Source organism: Callithrix jacchus, chromosome 22 (genome assembly GCF_049354715.1).
Source record: "Callithrix jacchus isolate 240 chromosome 22, calJac240_pri, whole genome shotgun sequence".
Classification (NCBI taxonomy): domain Eukaryota; kingdom Metazoa; phylum Chordata; class Mammalia; order Primates; family Cebidae; genus Callithrix; species Callithrix jacchus.
In genome coordinates, this window is record NC_133523.1 from 8,673,641 (window position 1) to 8,698,098 (window position 24,458).

At 41.1% G+C, this 24,458-nt stretch overlaps 1 protein-coding gene and 2 pseudogenes across 11 annotated transcripts in view; all 3 read left to right on the forward strand.

Moving 5' to 3' along the window:
• Window positions 1–1,037: 1,037 nt before the first annotated feature.
• Window positions 1,038–24,458, forward strand: part of LOC103789755 (zinc finger protein 559) — a 53,466-nt gene continuing 30,045 nt past the window's right edge. For 3 of the 11 annotated variants that reach the window (XR_013531043.1, XM_078360500.1, XM_078360506.1), the window contains exons 1-5: window positions 1,038–3,070; window positions 15,263–15,480; window positions 16,276–16,364; window positions 18,183–18,309; window positions 19,410–19,492. Coding sequence is in view for 9 of the 11 variants with exons in the window: in XM_078360500.1 (XP_078216626.1) it covers window positions 15,453–15,480; window positions 16,276–16,364; window positions 18,183–18,309; window positions 19,410–19,492 (327 nt within the window). In the remaining 2 variants the exon portion in view is untranslated. The other 8 variants (XR_013531042.1, XM_078360504.1, XM_078360502.1 and 5 more) reach the window with 6 other exon arrangements.
• LOC144580913 (uncharacterized) lies at window positions 19,985–20,813 on the forward strand (annotated as a pseudogene).
• On the forward strand, window positions 20,796–21,728 carry LOC144580839 (uncharacterized; annotated as a pseudogene).

A 24,458-nucleotide genomic window follows, 5' to 3' on the forward strand; every position in this document is an offset into this window, starting at 1 on the left:
CCCCATACTCTTATCTATGTGCTAATTTTTCTGTTTTTTGTCTTTTTTATAGGGATGGGGTCTTGCCATATTGCCCAGGCTGGTCTTGAACTCCTGAGCTCAAATGATCTGCCTGCCTCAATCTCCCACTGTGCTGGGATCACCGGAGTGAGCCATCAGGCCCGGCTTCTATGTGCTAATTTTTGAACAAATTCCAAGTAATAGGAGATTCTAATCTCTGGGGTGAAATGACCAAAAATCAAGTCCTTGTGAGGCTGAATAGAGTCTGGAGGCAGGGAACCTAAAGCTGTTTCATGCTGACTTCCTATAACTAAAATGAAAGGAAAACCCTAACTTTCCATCCCTAAATAACAAAAGGATCAGAGGCTACTCCCTTTGACCTTTTCTGCCTGGCAGATGGGAAATTGGACGTCTGCAAAAAATCAGACTGATGGCTGGTTGAGTCTTCGTTTGCATAGAAGTATAACTTTGTAACTTCACCCTAGCTTTGATTGGTTGTTTTTTTGCAACCAATCAGATGTTTGCATAGGAGTGTGACCTTTGTAACTTCAGCCTCTGGTTGGCTGCTTTCTCCAACCAATCAGACTGATTGCGGGCTACCACTTTATTTACGTGAGGCGAGCAGGAAGTGGCCAATGGGAAACTTCTAGAGGGTATTTGGACCCATGAAGATTCTCTATCAGAGCTCTTGAGGTGCTGCTTGGTCAGTTTCCGCATTGCGAAGTATACTTCCGTTTTCAACAAATTCCTGCTTTTGTTCTTTTGTTGCTTTATTCTTTCTTTGCTTTGCTGGGCGTTTTGTCCAGTTCTTTGTTCAGAACGCCAAATGATCTGCCTGCCTCAATCTCCCACTGTGCTGGGATCACTGCAAGTGGACAACTTGCAGTCACCCTCTACCGGTGACACTCCCTCTTTGGGGAGACAAATAGCTTTTCCTCTCTGCTCTGGTTTGGTAGCAGCCATAAACTCAGGTGGGCCCAGAATCCGAGGCCCCGCCCGTTATGTGCTTCTAGCCTCTGCGCGTGCGCATGCCGGCCGCCATGTTAACCGCGAGCTCTAGCTGGCGTCTGCGGTAAGTTTTCGTTCTTGGGAGGTGTCGCGTCCTGTCCAGATGCGGCCACGCGGGAGTAGGAGGATCCAAAGGGGAGGCGCCCAGTGAAATGCAGCCTGCCCGGTGCACAGTCGGGCAGCTCGGGCACCCTGTGGGCGCTCCCAGGGCGCGGCCCTTCTGAGAGCCCGGGTTGGATCTCTCCGCAGGGGTCTGGGCGGCAGTTTTGGAGCCTCGGCCCAGGAGGAGGCGCGGGGCGGGCACGGTCTTTCAGTTCTTCCTGCTCTTCTCTGTGGAAGTCTCGTAGAGCGGGGCGCGGCGGCTCAGTCCTGTCATCGCAGCGCTTTGGGAGGCTGAGGTGGGAGAATCACTTGAGGCTAGAGTTCAAGACCAGCCTGGGCAACATAAGGGGACCCACATCTCTAACCAAAACAAAAAACCTCCACAGCCAGCGTTGTGCCTTTTCTCCAGAAGGGGCAGCACCTCTGCCTTCCTCTTGATGGTGCCTTTCGCTTGGCGTCCTCCTGCCCTGGCAGTTCCGTCGTGTCTCAGTGAGCACTTCATGCTTTTGTTGTGGCTTGTGGGTGTCGGGTCTTACGTTCTATCAGGTGGAAAGAAACCTTTTCAGGTTGTTCGGGAGCACATGAATCTGATATAATCGAATGCGTGAGTGGATGAATACAGATAAATGTACAATTTGCCACCGAGGAAAAGGAGGACTGCTTAGCTGTGGTTCCAGGCCATCACCTAGATCTCACCTTAGCGCCCTGTAGATTTCCCCCCAGAGCCTCAAAGTAGGAGGGCTTCCCTAGAACACTCTGCAGGCTGATTTACTAGCAGGAGGGATTGAATTGATAATGAGTGCGAAGATAACTTTTGACAGGTGGGTTTTCTCTCAGGTACTCATTTAAAAGTCCTACCTAGGGCGGGCCGGGATGCCTCACACCTGTAATCCCAGCGCTTTGGGAGCCCGAGGAAGGAGGATCGCTGGAGTTTAGGAGTTAGAGGCCAACCTAGAAAAAAATAGGGCAAACCCCTGTCTCTACTAAAAACAAAAATTACCCAGGCGTGGTGGTGGTGTGTGTCTGTGTGTCTGTGTGTCTGTAGTCCCAGCCACTTTGGAGGCTGATGTGGGAAGATCACTTGAGCCTGGGAGGTTGAGGCTGCATGCAGTGAGCTGTGATTGCACCACTGCACCCCAGCTTGGGTGACAGAGTGTAGATCCTGTCTCAAAAAGAAAAAAAAAAAGTACTGATCTAGAGAAAATCTGTAGCTCGATTTAATCTTTAACCTACATTCACTAGTTCTTAAGAATTTCTTTCATTTGTTTTCGATACTTTATGATGAGCCATTTAAATTGGAAGTGAATGCACTTTCCCCTTTAATCTTAAGCATATATCTCCTATACCTTCTACAAGTGAAGACAATCTTCTACCAAACAGAAAACAACAAGACTTCATTTTCCATCCCCACCCCCAGCATCATATCTGGGTACAAACAACCCAGGGTCACATTTCCGTGGAAACAATAAATGTGGGTAGGTGTGGAATGTTGTTAGAAATCTTTTATTTGAAACTCAGCACCTGGGTTGTAAATTGGTAATTCTTCTTGGCGTAAAAACATTACAGAAACCCTCCAGGCAAAAGTGAGATATTTCAATCTTTCTGATATTTCTTACTGATACGGTTTCAAACAGTAAATTTCTAATGACTGATTTAAGAGAACAGAGTTTCACAGTGAGTAAAATAGCAACAGTAACTCAAGTCATTAGAACGGCTTTGTTCCTTTTGTGATAGCTACATCTTTTTTTGTTTTTGTTTTTTTGGATTTTAAGTTTTAAACTTCTTTTTTCATTCCTATGCTTACTCAATACAGCCTTTTTTTTTCTTTCTTTCTCTGAGACGGAGTCTCGATCTGTCCCCAGGCTGGAGTGCAGTGGCATGATCTCGGCTCACAGCAACCTCCGACTCCCGGGTTCAAGTGATTCTACTGCCTCAGCCTCCCTAGTAGCTGAGAATACAGGTGGGTGCCACCACACCCAGCTAGTTTTTGTTTTTTTATTAGAGACGGGGTTTCACCTTGTTGGCCAGAATGATCTCAATCTCCTGACCTCATGATCCACCTGCCTCAGCCTCCCAAATTGCTGGGATTACAGGTGTGAGTCACTGCGCCCGGCCCCAATATAACTTCTTAAAAATTATGGTTTATTATTAAATGAAAGTTGCCAGGGAATTAAAAATAAAATTTTATTTTAAAAAAGGTAAATTATGGTTTATTTCTGTTTCATGAATAGCCTTGAGTATATGTGGCACCGTATTTTTTAATTTTTTAATATTTATATACAATATGATCGGTTGATTTTTGTATTTAGTTTGAGAGTCTTTGTTTCTCACATTTAATGTGTTATCTCTTTCCCTACTGTAAAGTTAATATACTCTGTGTAATTGAAAAGTTTCTAATAGGGAGATATTTAAGGATTATGCAAGTATTCTGTTTCCATCCTACTATATGCCCACTAATTTTAGTTTCCATTGATAATTATTACCTGTAATACTTACTGTGCTATATGTCCAAATTATGAGATTCTGTCCCAGTCATATCTTTTATATTTGTTAATTGGAATTCTGAAAAAAAAAAACAAACAAACAAAAAAAAACTTCTCTTTCTCCTCCATTTATTAAATTACTTGACATCAGTATAGGCCAGTGGCTTTTTCCACTGTTTTTTATTTTCTTGCTCAGACTGTCTCAGACTTGGTTATTGGGAATTCCCTTAAGTTGCTTTCTGCATACTTTCTGACATCTTCCCATCAGTTTTGGAGAATTTCTTTACTTTCTGGCAGTGTCGAGACTCATTTTGTACTTCCCTTGCTCTTGCCCTGGAATTGATCTCTGGGGAACTCTGCTTCCTTTTTTATTGGAGAATGAAACTTAAAAACCAAGATCTGGGCATTAGGTGTGCCTGTTTCTTCCCGGTCCTGAGAGTGGACACATCTGGGAGATGTTTGTGTCTGTACACACACCAAAACGTTTATATCTATCTTTCTATATACTCCTAAACCATGATGTATCTAATAGGTATTGGGGTTTCAGTTTTGCAAGATGAAAAGGGTGGATGGTGGTGATAACTGTACAGACATGTACTTAATGCTACTGAACTATACACTTGAAAAGGGTTAAGATGTTAAATATTCTGTGTATTTTACCACAATGAAGAAAATAATTTACAGAAAAAAACATGATATCGTATGCATAGCTCAGATTTTAGTCTATTTCTGAAGACTGTGTCATTGGAATTTTGATAGGAGTTACATGGAATCTGTTGATCACTTTTGGTGCTATGGACATTTTAGTATTCCTCCTAGGCACGAACACTGGCTATCTTTCTGTTTATGTCTTTCTCAGATTTTTTTTTTTTTTAATCGGTGTTTATCGTTTTCAGATCTTTTACCTTGGGTAAATTTATTTCTGAGTATTTTTAATTTTTTTTTTTTTTTCTTTTTAAGACAGGGTTTCACCGTGTTGGCCAGGGTGGTCTTGATGATCATCGTGATCCACCTGCCTCGGCCTCCTGAAGTGCTGGGATTACAGGCGTGAGCCACCGCGCCCGGCCTTTAATGACTTTTTAATGGAATTATTAATTTCTGTTTTGGATACTTTATGTATAGAAATACAACTTTTTTTTTTTTTTTTTTAAGTAGAGATGGGGTTCCACCAGGTTGGCCAGGCTAGTCTCAAATTCCTGACAGGTGATCTGCCCACCTCAGCCCCCCCAAAGTGCTGAGATTACAGGCATGAGCCACCACACCTAGGCTTTTTGGTTTTTTATGCAGTCTCACTCTGTCACCCAGGCCAGAGTGCAGTGGTGCAATGTTGGCTCACTGCAATCTCTGCCTTCTGGGTTCAAGTGATTCTCCTGTCTCAGCCTCCTGAGTAGCTGGGATTACAGACGACCGCCACCACACCCAGCTAATTTCTGTATTTTTAGTAGAGGTGTGGTTTCACCATGTTGGTCAGGCTGGTCTCCAACTCCTGACCTCGTGTTCCACCTGCCTCGGCCTCCCTATATGCTAGGATTAGCCTGGCAGAAACTAGCATATAAAAATCAAAAAACAACTGATTTTTATAGGTTAATTTTGTATCCTGCAACAAAAAGTAAATTTGCTTAGTTGTTCTAACAGTTTTTGGTGCAGTTTTTTGGGTTTTCTCTATGTAAGATCATGTCATCTGCAAACATTTTTTTCATCCCTTCCAAATTGGATGCCTTATCTCTGTCTCTCTGTCTCTCCCTCCCTCCCTCCCTCCCTCCCTCCCTCCCTCCCTCTCCCTCACTCTCCCTCCCTCCCCCTCTCTCTCTGTCTCTCTCTCTCTCTGTCTCTCTCTCTCTCTGTCTCTCTCTCTGTCTCTCGTCTGTCTCTGTCTCTCGTGTACTGTGTTGAATATAAGTAGTTGCATTGCACCATACCCAGCTAATTTTTTGTATTTTTAGTAGAGTCGGGGTTTCACCATGTTGACCAGGATGGTCTCTATCTCTTGACCTCGTGATCCACCTGCCTCGGCCTCCCAAAGTGCTGGGATTACAGGTGTGAGCCACCACGCCCAACCTTAGTCTTAACAAATTTAAGAAGACTGAAATCATAAAAACCGTATTTTTTGAAAATAATGGTATGAAACTAGAAATCAGTAACAGGCTGAAAACTGAAAAATTCACAAACAGGTGGAAATTAACCAATATGTTCTTGAACAACCAAGGATCAAGGAATAAATTAAAATAGAAAACTGATAATTATCTGGAGACAAACAGAAACAGAAACTTGACATACCAAAATTTACAGGATGCTGTTAAAAGAAGTGTTACGAGGGGCCGGGTGCGGTGGCTCACGCCTGTAATCCCAGCACTTTGGGAGGCCAAGGCGGGTGGGTCACGAGGTCAAGAGATCGAAACCATCCTGGTCAACATGGTGAAACCCCGTCTCTACTAAAAATACAAAAATTAGCTGGGCATGGGGGCGCGTGCCTGTAGTCCCAGCTACTCGGGAGGCTGAGGCAGGAGAATAGCTTGAACCCAGGAGGCGGAGGTTGCCGTGAGCTGAGATGGCGCCATTGCACTCCAGCCTGGGTGACAAGAGCGAAACTCCGTCTCAAAAAAAAAGGCTTGTTTTGTTGCCCAACATTTTATTATCCTGGAGAATATTCCAGGATAATAGTCTTCTGTGAGCTGGAGAAGAATGTATTTTGTACTACTGTTGGATGAAATGTTCTGTGTTTTCTACATCCATTTCATCTATATTGTTTTTCAAATTCACTGTTTCTTATTAATATTTTGTCTGGAGATCTAGTAATTGTTGAACCTGTAGTATTGAAGTCTCCTATTACTGTATTGCTTTTTCTTTCAGATCCATTAATATTTGCTTTACTATGAGCTCCCTAAACACTGGTGTACATGTACTTAGAACTTTTATATCTTTTTGGTAAATTGTTCCCTTTATTATTATATAATGACATTTGTCTCTTGTGACTTTTTTTTTTTTTTTTTTTGAGAGAGGGAGTTTTGCCCTTGTTGCCCAGGCTGGAGTGCAATGGCATGATCTTGGCTCATTGCAACCTCCACCTCCTGGGTTCAAGTGATTCTCCTGCTTCAGCCTCCTGAGTATCTGGGATTACAGGCACCCATCACCATTAGAAATGGGGTTTCATCATGTTGGCCAGCCTGGTCTCGAAGTCCTGACCTCAGGTAATCCACTTGCCTCTATCTCCAATAGTGCTGGGATTACAGGCCTGAGCCACTGCACCCGGCTGACAATTTTTGTCTTAAAGTCTGTTTTGTGTGATACAAGAATAGCTGCTCTTGCTCTGTTTTGGTTATCATTTGCTTGGAATAATCTTTTTCTAACCCTTGACATTTAGTCTGTGCTCCTTAAAGTTAAAATGAGTCTCTTGTAGCCAGGAGATAGTTGGACCTTGTTTTGTTTGTTTGTTTTAAATATATTCAGCCATTCTGTGTCTTTTCATTGGGGAATTTAATCCATTTAAAGTAATTGTTGATAGATGATGACTTATTACCATTTAGTTCATTGTTCTCTGGGTTGTTTTGTAGTTCTTTTATTCCTGTCATCTTTTGCAGTCTTCCTTTGTGATTTATGACTTTTTGAATATGTTTGGTTTGCAAGGTGTCTGCCGAGAAATGAATGGGTAGTATGGAGACTGGAGACTCCTATATATGTAGTAAGTCATTTTGTCTTTGACTTTTGACAAGTTGACTATAACGTGTCTCAGTTTAATCTCTTTCAGTTGAACCTTTTTGGGGGTTCATGAATGTGGTATCTCTTTGGGACTTATGAATGTGGGTATCTCTATGTCTCCTCAGATTTGGAAAATTTATAGCTATTCTTTAAATAGGCTTTTTACCAGCTTCTCTCCTCCCTCCGTAACTTCTTTAATGTTGTATATACTTGGCAGAATTCCGCATGTTCTTTAGGCTTTCTTCACTCTTTTTCATTGGTTTTTTCTTTTGTTCCTCTGACTTTAAATATTAATCTATATTTTATTTTGTTGATTCTTCTGCTTGATGACATCTGCTCTTGGACCACTGTAATGAATATTTCAGTTCGGTTATTGTACTCTTCAGCGCCAGTATTTCTATTTTGTTCTCTATCATTTCTGTCTCTGTTGAATTTCTCACTTCATTCATGTATTGTTTTCCTGACCTCATATAGTTATGTACCTCTGCTGTCTTTTAACTGACTGATCTTTAAGATGATTATTATGACTTCCTTCTCAGGTAATTGACATGTCTCCATTTCTTTTTGATTGGCTATTGAATTTTTTTTTTTTTTTTTTTGAGACAGAGTCTCGCTCTGTTGCCAGGCACCAGGCTAGAGTGCAGTGGCACTCTCAGCTCACTGCAACCTCCACCTCCTGGGTTCAAGCAATTCTCCTGCCTCAGCCTCCTGAGTAGCTGGGACTACAGGCACATGCCACCATGCCCAGCTAATTTTTGTATTTTTAATAGAGATGAGGTTTCACCATGTTGGCCAGGATGGTCTCAATCTCTTGACCTTGTGATCCACCCGCCTCGGCCTCCCAAAGTGCTAGGATTACAGGCGTGAGCCACCGCCTGTAATATTTGTTTTCTTCCTTTGTATCATAATTTCTTGATTCTTCATGCTATTTATACGTTTGCTTTGCTGTCTGTGCATTGAAGTAGTAGATATTTCTCTTGGTCTTTATGGACTAGTCTTGACTGAGAGAGATCTTTATCCATTAGCAGTGCTCCATATGAGGCAAGATTAGGACTGACCCCTACAGGAGTATACCATAAAGTTGATGACAAGTACACCTTCTCTTTTCTCTCCTCTCTCCCTGTCTCCCTCTCCCCCCCCATCCCCTGGAAAAGTCTCTGTTCGTGCTTTTTCTCAGTCATACAGAGCAGATGTAAGAGGATATATGCCCCATTTCTTTCTCAGTTGATCAGCACCTCACTATGAGGCGAGATGGCTAGCCCCTTGGAGAACCCTATTAGAAGTCAGGAGGTCAAGCAGGCAAGGTCACTTCTTCCTATGGAAGAAATAGCCAAGACAACTGAGCTGAGCTGGTTTGGGGAAAAGGCTAATGAGAGTAAGTTGAGAATTGTTCTTACCCATATAAATGCACCTGCTCTCAGTTTGTGCTCCTCTGGGGTTGCTTGCAATTATTAACTGGATTATGGATTTCTTTTCAGGGTGTTTTGGTTCCAGTATTGTTATTATGTATTTACATGAGTGAACAGAGAGCTAAGACTTCTTACTCTGCCGTTTTACTGACATCCTCTGTGATATGTTACTTATTGAATCTTAAAATACAAGTAAGGTAGTTCTGAATTGCTAATTCAGACCTGTGGAAAACAAATTTATAACTGAGTTATTTTTGTGTGATTCTTTTATATTTAGGCTTAGATTATATGTTCAAAATACTGTTTTCCAAATTCACTTAGATGAGTTATTTTTATCTTTCAATATGGTTTTGTTCTTCATTATATATAAAATATATACAATATATATTCAATAATGAATAACAAAGTATGATTTTGTTATTTGTAATACAGTTAAAAAGCAACCGTTTTTGTCACCTTAAAGTATAATGTTAGCTTTGGCGTTTTTTGTAGATGCCCTTTATTAGGACGAAAATTTTTCTTAGGCTTATTGAACTTTATTAAAAAAAAAAAAATCAGCCAGGCGCGGTGGCTCACACTTGTAATCTCAGCACTTTGGCAGGCTGAGGCAGGTGGATCACCAGGCCAGGAGTTCAAGACCAGCCTGGTCAACATGGTGAAAACCCATCTCTACTGAAAATACAAAAAATTAGTTGGGCGTGGTGGCGCACACCTGTAATCCCAGGTACTCAGGAGGCAGAGGCAGGAGAATTGCTTGAAACCCGGAGGTGAAGGTTGCAGTAAGCTGAGATGCACACTGCACTCCAGCCTTGGCTAGAAGAGCGAAAACCGCATCTCAAAAAAAAAAAAATTCAACAGAAAGCAAATCTTATAATTAAGTATAAAGAGAAACAAGCATCATATCTAATTGAAAGCCTAACCACACAGAGGAAAAAAAACTTAGTTCAAGCAAATGTTTGAGCACAGAACTCTGAACTTTGTATTCTTAGTAAGGACAAAAAAGAAACACCAGGAAACTCAATACTAAACAAAGTAACAGTTGGTAGTTAAAATAACAGTTTGATATACTATTGTCTAATATTAGGTGAAGACTTGTGAGAAAGAGTCGTAGATTGATTCATACGCACTGTGAATTCTGTAACTGAGATGTCTCAGAATTCTAATATGGTCAATCAATCAGCCCACACTCTGCTGTCAAATTTTGGTAAGATTTAATGATGATTTCTTTATACCTTCATGTGTGGCGGATTCCTTCTTTCATCACTCATCAAAGATTGAGAAAAATCATAGGTATCTCTTAATAAGGCTTATTATTTATGTATATCTGCATTCTTGGCTCAGTTTTTAAAAGCTATTATTATTTTATAGCTATGTGGCTTGTGTTTTAAGAGAGGGGGATTGACCCTTGGAAGTTCTACATACTAATATGTAGAGAAAATATATTTCGTTTTGTGTTTTGTTTTGTTTTTGAGACACGTCTCACTCTGTTGCCCAGGCAGGAGTACAGTAGTGAGATCGTGGTTCACTGCAGCATTGACCTCCTGTAGCTCAGGTGTTCCTCCCACCTCAGTCTCCCGAGTAGCTGGGACTGTAGGTGCTTGCTACAACACCTGGCTAATATTTTTTGTAGGGACAGGGTTTCACCATGTTGCCTAGGCTGGGCTCAAGCAACCACCTACCTGTGCATCCCAAAGTGCTAGGATTACATACATGAGCCACCATGCCCAGCCAGATAATTTTAAAACATGTATTTGTAGAGTTATACATCCAGGAGGATTTTTAGAAATGGGACTTCTAAGTCAAAGGGTAAATGCATATATAATTTAACTATATGTTGCCAAATTCCCTATTTTTTTTAAATGAAGTTAAAAATAATTCCAAAGGAAGCTAGGCGTAGTGGCTGACACCTATAATCCCAGCATTTGGGGAGGCCAAGGCAGCCGAATCACTTGCCTCCAACTTGAGCAACATAGCAAGACCCTATCTCTGCAGAAAATTAAAGAATTAGCTGGACGTGTCACATGCTTCTTGTCCTAGCTACTGGGAAGGTTGAAGCAAGAAGATTGCTTGAGTCCAGGAGGTCAGGGCTGCGGTGAGCCAAAATTGTGAAGTGCAGTAGCACTTCAGTCTGGGCAACAGAACAGGGCCCTGTCCCAGACGGACCTCCACCGGAAAACAAAACATACAAAGCCTCAGAATAAGAGGAGATAATTCCCACATATGTGACTGACAAAAAAAGGCTTATATCCAAAATATATTAAGAACTCTTTTACACATTAATTCCTAAAATTCAAACAATCCAATAGAAAATTAGAGGCTAGAACAGGCTCTTCACAAAACTGACTGTGCTATGGATAATAAACATAAAAAATGAAAGTTTTTATCCTCATCTATAATCAGGCAAATGAAAATTAAATCTGCCACTACACATGCATCAGAATGGCTAAATGCAAAAAGGTTTATAATACCAAGTGTTGAGGAGAATTTAGAGAAGCTAGAGTTTGCATATACTTTTAGTGTGTAAAGTAGACGTGTTTTGAAAAATGGTTATGCATTAAGTTCTAAGTTTGAACGTGAGGATATACCCTTACATACAACTACGTAACAGCCTTATTTGAAATAGCCCAGAATTAACAACTCAAATGTCTGTCTACAAGAATACATAAATAAACGGTGGTATACTGGTTAAGTATCAGAAATATTTGGGACCAGAAGTGATTTGGATTTCAGATTTTGGAATATTTGCATTATACTTCTGAAATTTAAAATATTCCGGTGAGTGTTTTCTTTGAGTATCATGTCTGTGCTCAAAAAGTTTTTTTGGAGCATTTTGGATTTCAGATTTTGAGATTAGAGATACTCAACCTGTATTATGGAGAACTTTTAGGAAAAAGGAAAAGAACTACAGCTATGTGCAAAAATATGGATGACTCTTATAAACATAATGTTGAATCAAAAAAGCTAGACATAGGCCGGGTGCCGTGGCTCACGCCTGTAATCCCAGCACTTTGGGAGGCCGAGGCAGGTGGATCACGAGGTCAAGAGATAGAGACCATTCTGGTCAACATGGTGAAACCCCATCTCTACTAAAAATACAAAAAATTAGCTGGGCATGGTGGCACGTGCCTGTAATCCCAGCCACTCACGAGGCTGAGGCAGGAGAAATGCCTGAATGCAGGAGGTGGAGGTTGCGGTGAGCCGAGATCGCGCCATTGCTCTCCAGCCTGGGTAACAAGAGCGAAACTCCGTCTCAAAAAAAAAAAAAAAAGGCTAGACATAAACTAAGATGATTTTATTTAAAGTTTAAAAACAGACAAAATTAATTTATAGTGTTAGAAGTGAGAATAGTGCTTCCATTTGAGAAGAGAGGGGTAATGATTTAGATGTGTCATGTGTGCATCAAGCTGTAGAAATTAATGATAATGCATTATACCTTTGTAATTCTACACTTTTGTGAGTACATATTTCGATTACATGTTTAAAAAATTCAGATGTCAGCTAGTCACGGTGCCTGTAATCCCTGCACTTTGGGAGGCCAAGGCAGGTGGATTGCCTGAACTCAGGAATTTGAGACCAGCCTGGGGAACATGGTGAAACCCCGTCTCTACTGAAAATACAAAAAGTTAGCCAGGCGTGGCAACATGTGCCTATAATCCCAGTTACTCCAGAAGCTGAGACAGGAGAATCGCTTGAACCCAGGAGGCGGAGGTTGCAGTGAGTCAGGGTCATGCCATTGCACTCCAGTCTAGGTGACAGAGCAAGACACTGTCTCAGAGAAAAAAAAAAAAAAAAATTCAGATGTCATTTCCAAGTGTTTGAAAGAAATTAGCTAAACGAATGTAAAGAAAACATAAGTACTAATACTAAAAGCAACATTTAATGGGAAAAAAGTAGAACTGATATCAGTAAACCCAAGATACAGGTTTTTTTAGAAGTATAAAATTGTCTGGGCAGTGGTGGCTCACACCTGTAATCCCAGCACTTTGGGAGGTCAGGGCAGGAGGATCACTTGAGCCCAGGAGTTCAAGATCAGCCTTGCCAGCATTGTGAGGAACCCCTTCTCCCCACCAACCCCACCACCAATCTCTACCAAAAGAATTTTTTTAGTTGGCCAGGTGTCGTGGTGGTTTGTGCCTAAAGTCCTAGCTACTCACAAAGCTGAGGCAGGAAGATTGCTTGTGCCCAGGAGTTCAAGGCTGCTGTGAACTTGATCCTATTATTGCACTCCAACCTTGGTGACAGAGAGAAGCCCTGGCTCCCTCATACCCCCAGAAAAGTATAAAATGAACAAACTTTTGCATAATATGTCATTCAGCATTTCATTCATGCCATACATTTTCTTTTTTCTTTTTCTTTTTTGTTGAGACTAGGTCTGGCTCTGTCGGCCAGACTGGCATGCAGTGGTATGATCTCAGCTCACTGCAACCTTTGCCTCCCAGGCTCAAGCCATCTTCCTACCTCAGCCTCCCAAGTAGCTGGGACTACAGACATGTACCATAAATGGTTTGTGTTTTTTGTAGAGATGGGGTTCTCCCATGTTACCAGGCTGGTCTTAAACTTGTGAGCTCAAGTGATCAACCTGCTTTGGCCACCCAAAGTCCTGGGATTACCCGCATGAGCCATACCCCATACATTTTCTACTCTCTGCTAGGAAAACTTCAGATAAAAGAAAAACTTCAGATAAATGTAATAGTTTAGTTAAGCATTAAAAGATTCGTCAGTCCGGCAGCGCTCAGTATCTAAAGAGGTTCCGGGGCTCTGCTGTAGCAGCATGCACAGCTGGCTTTTGTAGACTGAATGTGGAAGCAAAGTAAAGAAATTACTTAATTGGCTACATCTAGGCATTAGCCTTAGCACTTGAAATGTATTCTGAGTGTCTTTTGTGAACCATTAGTATTACTCTATTGCTTTGGATAAAAAGTTGAATGTCACTTTTAGGCAAGCCAGATGGCACTTTTAAGTGTCTTACGGTTATTGTCCTCTGTTTTCTTTCCCAGAACAGTTTGAGTCTATAAATATACGTTTATATGTGTGTGGTAGGAGAGGTGGAGTGTGATACGACATACCCATTCATCTACTTTTTTCTGTAGCACTTGTCACCAACTGACATAATACATATTTATGGGTGGACGTGGTGGCTCATGCCTGTAATCTTAGCACTTTGGGAGGCGAAGGCAGGCAGATCACCTGAGGTTGGGAGTTCAAGACCAGCCTGACCAACATGGGGAAACCCCATCTCTACTAAAAATACAAAATTAGCCAGGTGTGGTAGGTGCATGCCTATAATCCTAGCTACTTAGGAGGTGGAGGGTGCAGTGAGCTGAGATGGCACCACTGCACTCCAGCCTGGGCCACAGGAGCAAAACTCCATCTAAAAAAAAACCATACTTGAGTGTTTATTATCTGCTTATCCCTTTAGAATGCAAGATTCCTAAGGTCTAGGACATTTTCTGTATAGTTGACCACTGTGTCCTAAGTGTCTAGTATATTACTTCACAAAGGTAAGGTCCTTTATAAATATTTGCAGAATGAATGCAAGCATAAACCAGAGATAAGGACTTGAAGGGACGCCACCTGGCCTATATCACTGCCAGCTGGAGGAGCTAAAGACATCTGAATTCAATAAACCATTTGTTTTGGGGGGTCCTCAAGACCACCACCCTTATGCTCAATGATATAAATACTCACAGGACTCAGAAGCTGTTAAACCTACAGTTATGGTTTATTACAGTAAAAGGGTACAGATTAGAATCTGCAAGAGGAAAAGATGAATGGGATGAAGTCTAGAAGAAACCAAGCTTCTCTCCCATGTAGTTTTCTCCCATGTCACATGGACAGTGCTTAATTATCCTAGTAACAGTGTGTAATATCCATGCAAACCGTTGCCAACTAGGGAAGCTCACTGAGCTTTCGGTGTCCAGGACTTTTACTTACTGAGGGTCAGTCCCGCAGGCATACAGCACCTGCATGACTTACATCATACACTTAGGCCCAGCCCCCTCACAGTTCATACTCACACTTTATTGCCAAAAGCCTCAGACATACAAAAACAGGCCTTCAGCATAAATCATATTGTTAGATACACTCCCTGGTCACACTAGTATAGTTTGGCTCAGGAACTTAAGCATATAAAAATATACACTTAACAGGCAAGGTATTCCATAGGCTAAAAGGTCATCTCACAAACTGAGCCAAGTGTCCGTCCTGAGGACAGATCTTTCTCTGCAGGGGTTCAGTTAACCTTTTCTGCACATCATTTCATGCCCATCTCATGGTCATGTTTGAGAACAAGAGGAACCTCCGGAGTTTAGGCTTTTCAGAGTAACCTGCATTCATGCCCTGGCTCACCAGTTCCTAATTGGTGATGTTGGGTCAGTTAATTTCTGAGCTTAGGTTTCTTCATCTAATGTGATAGTGACAAAAAACTGCTTTGGTAATTATATGAAACTTACACTACCACTGTTTCTGGCACATGAGTACCAGGTAAATGGCATTTGTTATTGTTTACATCCATGTGGCATAATACTCCAGTGGCATTCACATGAACAACTTCATCTTCTGCAGGGAGCTGGCTAATGAATGGTGCTTGATGACAGATGAGTAATGCCTGTTGCTTAAAGATTGACAGTTTGAGGCAAGACTTCCATTACTACTTAAGAGGAATTAAGATTGACCTACCCATAAATTTAGACAATGTCTTGAAGAGACTTTGGGAACAAGATATTCAGGCACATTCCACTGTTAGATTCACAGGATGCCAGCCATTGATCTTTCCCTTTGTGGTAAGTCTGTGTTGATGCTCTTTGAGACCCTGCTTTAATCAGTCTGTGAACAGCTTGTTTTGTGATTAGGGTTTAGGGTCTAAGTGTCTGTGCTTTTGAAATACCTAGGAGGGACTAAATTAGATATGAATAGTCTATAGTCTAAATCCTGGGATTTGGGAAGGAGGGTTGAGTATGCATGCTTTTGTGGAAGAGGTTCTGTTTAATCGAATGATGAGTTTCATCTTTTTTTTTTTTTTTTTTGAGATGGAGTTTCGCTCTTGTTACCCAGGCTGGAGTGCAATGGCACGATCTTGGCTCACCGCAACCTCCACCTCCTGGGTTCAGGCAATTTTCCTGCCTCAGCCTCCTGAGTAGCTGGGATTACAGGCACGCGCCACCATGCCCAGCTAATTTTTTGTATTTTTAGTAGAGACAGGGTTTCACCATGTTGCCCAGGATGGTCTCGATCTCTTGACCTCGTGATCCACCCATCTCGACCTCCCAAAGTGCTGGAATTACAGGTGTGAGCCACCGCGCCCGGCCTGAGTTTCATCATTTTTGGCAAATAAGGAAAATGTTAACTTCTTTGGACTTTTTTTTTTTTTATAAAAAGGGATTGTTAAACTCTCTCTCTCTCCTGGTCATCAAAGCCTGAGGCATATTTTCTTGCTTCTGGTGAGATAGGCTGCTCAGGCATTTTATTGTAACAATGTGTGTGTGTCCACTTAGCATTAGTATGAGGTGGCTTTTCAGCTTGTGAGTATGGAAGCTGTTGGCAGCCTGGATTCTCAGGTTTTATTTCTTCTTCTCAAGATCATCTCTTTCAAGACTTTTTCTATCTTCATGAGGCAAAATTTGAAGAGGAGAGGATGGTGGCTGGGTGGTTGACAAATTACTCTCAGGTAAGTAGGAAATTGTTAGGTACCAGCCCCAATCCTATTCGTGGGTGCCCTTAGTCCTGACGGTGATGAGGGATTGAGAAAAGGACATAGACACGAGTAGAATTTTACAGCATGGGTCCATGGGACCAGCACAAGTATGGGGTCTGCGTTGGCACTGAGTTCTGGTTTCCATAGGGTTTTATTAGGTGCATACACTTGTTAATCGAGGGGTGATCAGGGGAGGCCTTGAAACTACTGGGTGAGGCCTTGAGACTAATGTGGGCAAGATAGCCAGGGAGAGAAGTTTGGTCTGCAGTATTCAGTAGCAGACGTGATTCTTATGCAAACCCAGAACCCTGAATTCTATCACAAGTTGCTGTCAAGGTGCATTTGCATCAGAAGCATAGCACATAAGGCACCACCAAGTCTGACCACACTCAACACATTGAGGTGCTTTTATCTTCTGGGAATTGCAGACACAGAGCAATCAAAATTACTCTATATTCTGAGAACCTAGGCAGAGCCTGTGGCATTCTGGTAATCTCTGACCTGCAAGGCTTTTCTTCCTTGTAAGCTGCCGTCTGCAAAGACCCTCCCGGATCTTGTGAGCAGCGGTCGCCTCCCTTCCTTCTCAGAGATCTTGCATAAGCCCTCTTTAGGAGACCCTCCTTTAAACTCTATGTTAAGGTGGCATTTGTGGGATCAAAGCAGTATTTCCTGCTCTGCAACCACCCTGTGGTGTTCCATGGTTTTACAGTGCTCTCAGATGGTCTTTACCTTAGACCTCCTGTTGCTGCTTGATTTCTATTTTACTGCACCAATATTTGATATAGCTTAGTTGGGAGTACAAACTTCAGTGTACGATAAGCAAAGCAAACTTATAATTATTTAGCTAAAAATAACATAGATCTGCCTCTGCCTATTTTGACCTACAGGAAGTTCATTTTTCTGTAGGAGCATATGCTTCTTCCTACCATGTAGGTATGTTTTCTCCTAGTAGAACAGAGCTCCTGCAAGCAAAGAGGGTCTGCTTAGGGACTATGTCTCTCATCACACTTCTTTGGACCACAGTGCCTCTTATGTGGTTAATAGATTTTGCAGGGAAATGATCCTATTGTCACAGTGTTTACTAATTCAGTCTGACTCTCATCCACATTGACTGTGTGCTTTCATTTTGCTGTGATAGAGAGGGAGAGAATAAACACGTGCTTCTCAAAATGTGTGCTGTCACTGAAGCATTTATTTAAGTGTCTATAATATATTCAGGATTGTGCTAAAACCTGTCAATAAAGAAAAATAAGTCAGAATCTAGTTACGCTGAGATACACCCAGGTGAAAATGGTACTCTTTGAGCCATGTGACTAGATGAGAGCACCAGTGGATATTTACAGAGAGAGAACAAAATGAGGACCATCGGGCTGGGTGCAGTGGCTCACGCCTGCAATCCCAGCACTTTGGGAGGCCAAAGTGGGCAGATCATGAGGTCGATTCGAGACCATCCTGGCCAACATGGTGAAACCCTGTCTCTACTGAAATACACACACACAAAAAATTAGCTAGGCATGGTGGCACATGCCTGTAGTCCCAGCTGCTCAGGAGACTGAGGCAGGGGACTCGCTTGAACCCAGGCGGTAGAGGATGCCATGAGCCAAGATCGTGCCACTGCACTACAACCTGGGTGACAGAGCAAGACTCCATCTGAAAAAAAAAAAGTGAGGACCATCAAGTGATAGAAGACCACAGAATCTTGTCAAGGCATGCCAAAACAAGGTCCTCATTATCCAGTGAACATCGGGGAGAATGTACTTGCCTGGTTCCAACATGTGTGTGATGGTGTAGGACTCAGTGACCTTTGAGGATGTGGCTGTGGACTTCACCCCAGAGGAGTGGACTTTGCTGGATCAAACTCAGAGAAACTTATACGGAGATGTGATGCTGGAGAACTACAAGAATCTAATTGCAGTAGGTAGGGCTGGTACCATTTTTTTCATTTAGTTTTTTTTTTTTTTTCCTGGAACAAATATGTCTTAGGTAACTATATTCTAGACTCTCTGAATGTAATGGCCCTGAACATTGTTTCCGTCTCATAGACCTTACTGCCTAGTGATTTTTCTGATGAAATCAAAGATCTGTTCTTGTTCTGGCTTTGTTTTCTCCATGGATAAGACTTAGAGCTTCTTGAATAAGTATACGAGCTTGAGCCTGTGTTTCATGAGAAGGATTGCTAGTCCTTATGGTGCAGAGTGAAAAAGAAAAGAGTATTTGCAGTTTAGATTCATTTGAAAGTTTTTGTCATGAACATTTTGTTGTTTAAGTTATACCTGAGAGCATTCAGAATGCCCAAACAGCGAAATCTGGGCCCTTTAGTCATGGAAGTATTTGTTACCCCTTGCACATTCTTACATCATTCATCTTTCTCTGAGAGCTGTGCAAATATGGTTTTACTTTTCACATGAAACAAGAAGCATTCAAGACAGTGGAGAAAATTCTCCAAGATGAGAGAAAAGACAGATTATTTGTGCGATATAGCACTCATCTATGAGAGGTACAGTCTGTTTATAAATGTTAAGTAGGAAGGTTTTCAAAGTGTACTTTTTTGGAGAGAATATCAAGGCCATTTGGTTGCTGAGATTTGTTGGGACCTTAACTTCGCTTTCTCTTTCACTTTTCATCCGTCTTGGAAACTTTCCTGTGGTCTGATGGTAAGATCTGTCTCATTTCTTCTTTACATTTATGATTTGCATTTAGCTCTGTATCCATTTCCTTTCTACTTTGTTTCTCTGGCTGTGCCTCTTTTTTGTTCACTATAAAGTCTCAATGTTTGGAGAACCATTTCTTAGTGAATCACCTACGAGCTTGATTTTAGTACCTTACTGTTGCTAGACTCTTATTGCATCCAAATTTCTCAATTTCTGGTTCCCTTTCTTTAAAAACAAAACAACAACAACAAAAACTGTTTTAAGATTGTGTTTGAAAGTACAGTACACACTACTCTTGCATTTCTGACACCCTTTTTTCAATCATTATTTTTCTAAGAACTTAAAATTGTTTTTCATCTGATTTCAGATTGGGAGAGTCATATTAATACCAAATGGACAGCACCTCAGCAGAATTTTTTTCAGGAGAAAACATTCAGTATGGTGGAAATGGTAAGATTCAGAAGGTATAATTTCTTGGCTTCTAAGTTAGAGGAAGATTGAAAATTCCATAAAATAGAAAAGTAGCACAATAACCTTCAGACATTTGAGACTCTTATTCTTCACCCAAAATAATCTGTCTCTTGCAGAGACTGTGGATCATGAGTTTGATAAGCACTCTAAACATCCCTCAAAATATATTTGTTTACATGTTTCCTTCAACTAAATATTCCCATATAGATATCTTAGATGTATTTGATAAATAATTCACTGTTGGGCAGTTACCAGGTAAACTGTTCAGAAGCTGTGTGAAAGTAAAGAATATAACAGAACTTTCTGCAGTCACTTTGTTTCACTTGAAAGCACTCAGGTCTGAAACATTCATTGCAATGAAAATGGCAGGAACAAACAAAGCATTTCAATTATACTAATTTTCTGTGCATAACAAAATTCAGAGTAAAAGGGAGAATCTCTGAATGAAATAAATTTGGAAAACTTGTATGAATCATCATTAATTTTCATCAACAGGAGAGAAACCACTTTGGAGAGGAACTGTTTGACTTTAACCAATGTGAAAAAACCTTGAGTGAACACTCATGCCTTAAGACTCACAGGAGAACTTACTTTAGAAAAAAAACCTGTGAGCATAATCAGTGTGAAAAAGCCTTCACAAAACCCTCTACCTTTACTTTACACAAGAAGACTGATGTTGGAGAGGAACTTCCCAACTGTAATCAATGTGAAACAGCCTTCAGCCAACATCTTGTCTGCAGGAAAACTCACACTCAAGAGAAACCATATAAATGCAGTGACTGTGAAAAAGGCTTACCTTCCTTATCACACCTTAGAGAATGTGTAAGAATATATGGTGGAGAGAGACCAGATACTTGTAAGGAGTGTGTCAAAACCTTTTCTCATTCTACAGGCCTTTTTGTACACATGCAAACTCATGATGGATAAAAACTCCATGAATGTAAAGCATGTGGGAAACCCTTCACTCAGTCTTCATATCTTACTCAACATTTAGGAATTCTTAGTTGGCCGGGCGCGGTGGCTCAAGCCTGTAATCCCAGCACTTTGGGAGGCCGAGGCGGGTGGATCACGAGGTCAAGAGATCGAGACCATCCTGGTCAACATGGTGAAACCCCGTCTCCACTAAAAATACAAAACAAATTAGCTGGACATGGTGGCACATGCCTGTAATCCCAGCTACTCAGGAGGCCGAGGCAGGAGAATGGCCTGAACCCAGGAGGCGGAGGTTGCGGTGAGCCGAGATCGCGCCATTGCACTCCAGCCTGGGTAGCAAGAGTGAAACTCTGTCTCAAAAAAAAGAATTCTTAGTAGAGTGTTACCTATAGAATGTAAGAAATTTGGCAAAGCCTTTGCTTATTCCCCAGGTCTTGTTAAACATAAAAGACCTAGCACTAGGGGAAAACACTATGTTTGTAATGAATGTGGCAGAGAGTTTACTTGTTTCTCAAAACTCAACATTCACATGGAGAACTCACAAGAGTTCACACTGGAGAAAAACCATATGAGTGTAACAAATGTGGGAAAGCCTTTACTGATTCTTCAGGTCTTATAAAACACAGGCAGACTCACACTGGAGAAAAGCCTTATGAATGTAAGGAATGTGGGAAAGCTTTCGCTAACTCTTCACACCTTACTGTACATATGAGAACCCACACTGGCGAAAAGCCTTATCAGTGTAAGGAATGTGGAAAAGCCTTTATTAATTCCTCTTGCTTTAAAAGTCACATGCAGACTCACCCTGGTGTAAAGCCCTATGACTGTAAACAGTGTGGGAAAGCTTTTATTCGATCCTCGTTTCTTATTCGTCATTTAAGAAGTCACAGTGCAGACCTTTTGAATGTGAAGAATGTAGGAAAGCCTTTAGATACTCCTCACACCTTAGTCAGCATAAAAGAACACACACGGGAGAGGCCATATAAATGTCAAAAATGTGGGCATGCTTTCACTATCTCATCAGGCCTTACAGTACACATGAGAACTCACACTGGTGAACAGCCCTTTGAATGTCAGGAATGTGGGAAAGGCTTTACTCAGTCCACATATCTTACTCAACATCTAAGAAGTCACAGTGGGGAGAAACCATATAAAGAATGTGGGCAAACCTTTAGGAATTCCTCATCCCTCACTGAATGTGTAAGAATTCACACTTGAGCTTATACTTGGAAAGAATGTGGTAAAGCCACTACTACCTCACACTTACTGAATATGTACTCATTCACAGTGGCAGCATACACAATCATGAGGAATGTGGGAAGCCTTCCTTGGTGTCACAGATCTCAACAATTTCAATAGAAGAGAAGCTGTATGAATGTAAGGAATGTGGGAAAGTCTTGGCTCCTTCCATAGGCCTTACTTACTATTCATGTGTCTGTGCATCCTAGGAAACAAACAGAATATGGGAAACCGTCAATCATTGCTCACATCTTACTGAGTCTGAACTCATGCTGGAGAGAAATGCTATGAATGTGAGGAAGGTGGGAAAGCTTTCATTATTTTCCTCAGACCTTGCTGAGCTTGTGAGCACATTGGATATAAATGCACATCCTCTGAATGTAAGGAATGTGTTGAAACCTTTCGCTCTCCTTATACCTTAATATTCAACTGTGATCTCACAAGTGTGGAAAAATCTTATGAATGTAAGATGTGTGGAGATTTTTCTTTGTTTTTAGCTTCTTCTTTGTGAACGTGTCAAAGCACACTTTGAGAAGTCCCATGAATGAAAGAGATGTCAGAAAGCCCTTGATTGTGCTTGGCCATTAGAAAACATGATCCACACTGAAAAGGAACTCTGACTCAGTGAGCTGAGATCATGCCACTGCACTCCAGCCTGGGTGATGCAGTGAGACTCTGTCTCAAAAACAGAAAAAAAAATTTTTTTAATATCCTAAAAGGGTTTTTTGTTGAAAAAGCTTGTTACAAGAATAAGGAATTTAGGAACATCTTGGGGTACAAGTTTTCACTTTTTGCGTGCAAGAAAATTGGTACTGGCCAGGCATGCCGGCTCACACCTTAATTCCAGCAAAGTGGCCAAAACAGAAGGATTACTTGAGCCCAGAAGTTCAAGACCAGCCTGGGCAATCTAGTGAAACCTCGTCTCTACAAAGAATAAATAAAAGTAATCAGATGTGGTATTTTGTGCCTGTAGTCTCAGCTTTTTAGGAGACTGGGGTGGGAAGATTGCTGGAGCCTGGTTAGGGAGGCAGAGGTTGCAGTGAGCCCTACACCCCAGCCTGGGCAACAGGATGAGACCCTGTCTCAAAAAAAAAATTGGCGCCAGCAAAGAACACCAAATAAATTATTTAAATAAGTTCGCCTTTGTGTATGTCTTTAAAGACTGATGTTGTGCATCACTTTCATATGCTTATGAGTCTTTGGTGAAGTGTGTGTTTAATGATCCTTTTTCGCTTTTGCTGAGAAATTATTGAGACAGGTTCTTTCAGTAAGTTTATTGAGGTATAATTACCATTAATCAGCTACACATATTTTAAGCATACTGCTTAAGCTGGGACACATACACATATGTGTACATACACAGCATCAATATAATGAACAAGGCTGTTAAACCAGGTGGCTTCCTCATGCCCTTTTATAGTTTCTTCTCACTCTTTCCTGCCTATCACTCTACTGATCCACCCATTTGCTCTCTCTCAGAATGGACCACTTTACATTATGTAGAGCTTTTATGTAAATGGAATCATACAGTCTGGCATCTTTCATTCAGGGTAGTTTCTAGATTCATTTATGTTGTAGAGTCCATTTCACTGCTGAATACTATTCCAGTGTAAGGCATACCACAAACTGTTTATCCATTCATGTGTTATTTCTGCCTTTTGGCTTTTGCAGTTAAAACTGCCTTGAACATCCATATGCAGATTTTTTTAACATATGCTTCTATTTAAGAGTGGAATGATCACATCATATACTGGTGTACATTCAGCTTTTTAAGAGACTGATAGCTCCTTCTCAAGTGCTTGTGCCATTTGACATTCCCATGAGCAGTGTATGAGAGTTACAGTTCCTCTGCGTCCTTGCCAATTATTGGTATGGTCAGTCTTTTTTATTTTGACCATTTTAGTAGGTGTGCAGTAGTATATCATGGTTTTAATTTGCGTTTCTCCAGTGGCTAATGATGTAAGTGGTTTCACATGCTTACTGGCCTTCTTTAAGCCTTTGGGGAAGTGTCTTCAAATCTTTTGCCTGTTTGTATTGACTTTGATTTTTCTTTCTTTATTTTTTTAGAAGAAGTCTTGCTCTTATCCTCCAGGCTGGAGTACAGTGGTGCTATCTCAGCTCACTGCAACCTCTGCCCCCTGGGTTCAAGCAATTCTCCTGCCTCCATCTCCTGAGTAGCTGGGATTGCAGGCATCTGCCGTCATGCCCAGCTAATTTTTGTATTTTTAGTAGAGACCTGGTTTCACCATCTTGGCCAGGCTGGTCTCCAACTGATCTCAGGTGAGCCATCATGCCCCACCTGAAATTTTTGTTTTTTTCCCCAAATAGAGATAGAGTTTTTCTCTGTCTCCCAGGCTGAAGTGCAGTGGCACAATCATGTGGTTTTGCAATGTTTACTGAATTTTGAGGATTTAAAATTTTTAATGTATTTAATATTAAACCTGATAGTGTATTTGATGTATTAATACTTTAATTAACAAAATGTACATTTAAATATGTAATAACAAAACATTTTATTTTAACAGGTAACATAAATATAGTTCCCAACTTATGAGAGTTTGACTTAGTATTGTTTTTAATTCACAGTGATGCAAATGCATTATGCATTCAATACATTTCTCAGTTTACGATGGGGTTACAAATTGTCAACTATAGTTTCAGCTTACAGTGGGTTTATCAGGACATAGTGCTGTTATAAGTTGAGCAGTATCTGTATTACAATATATTTAATATGTTGTATTTCAGGTACTAGTACATGATGCACTCTGAGTTA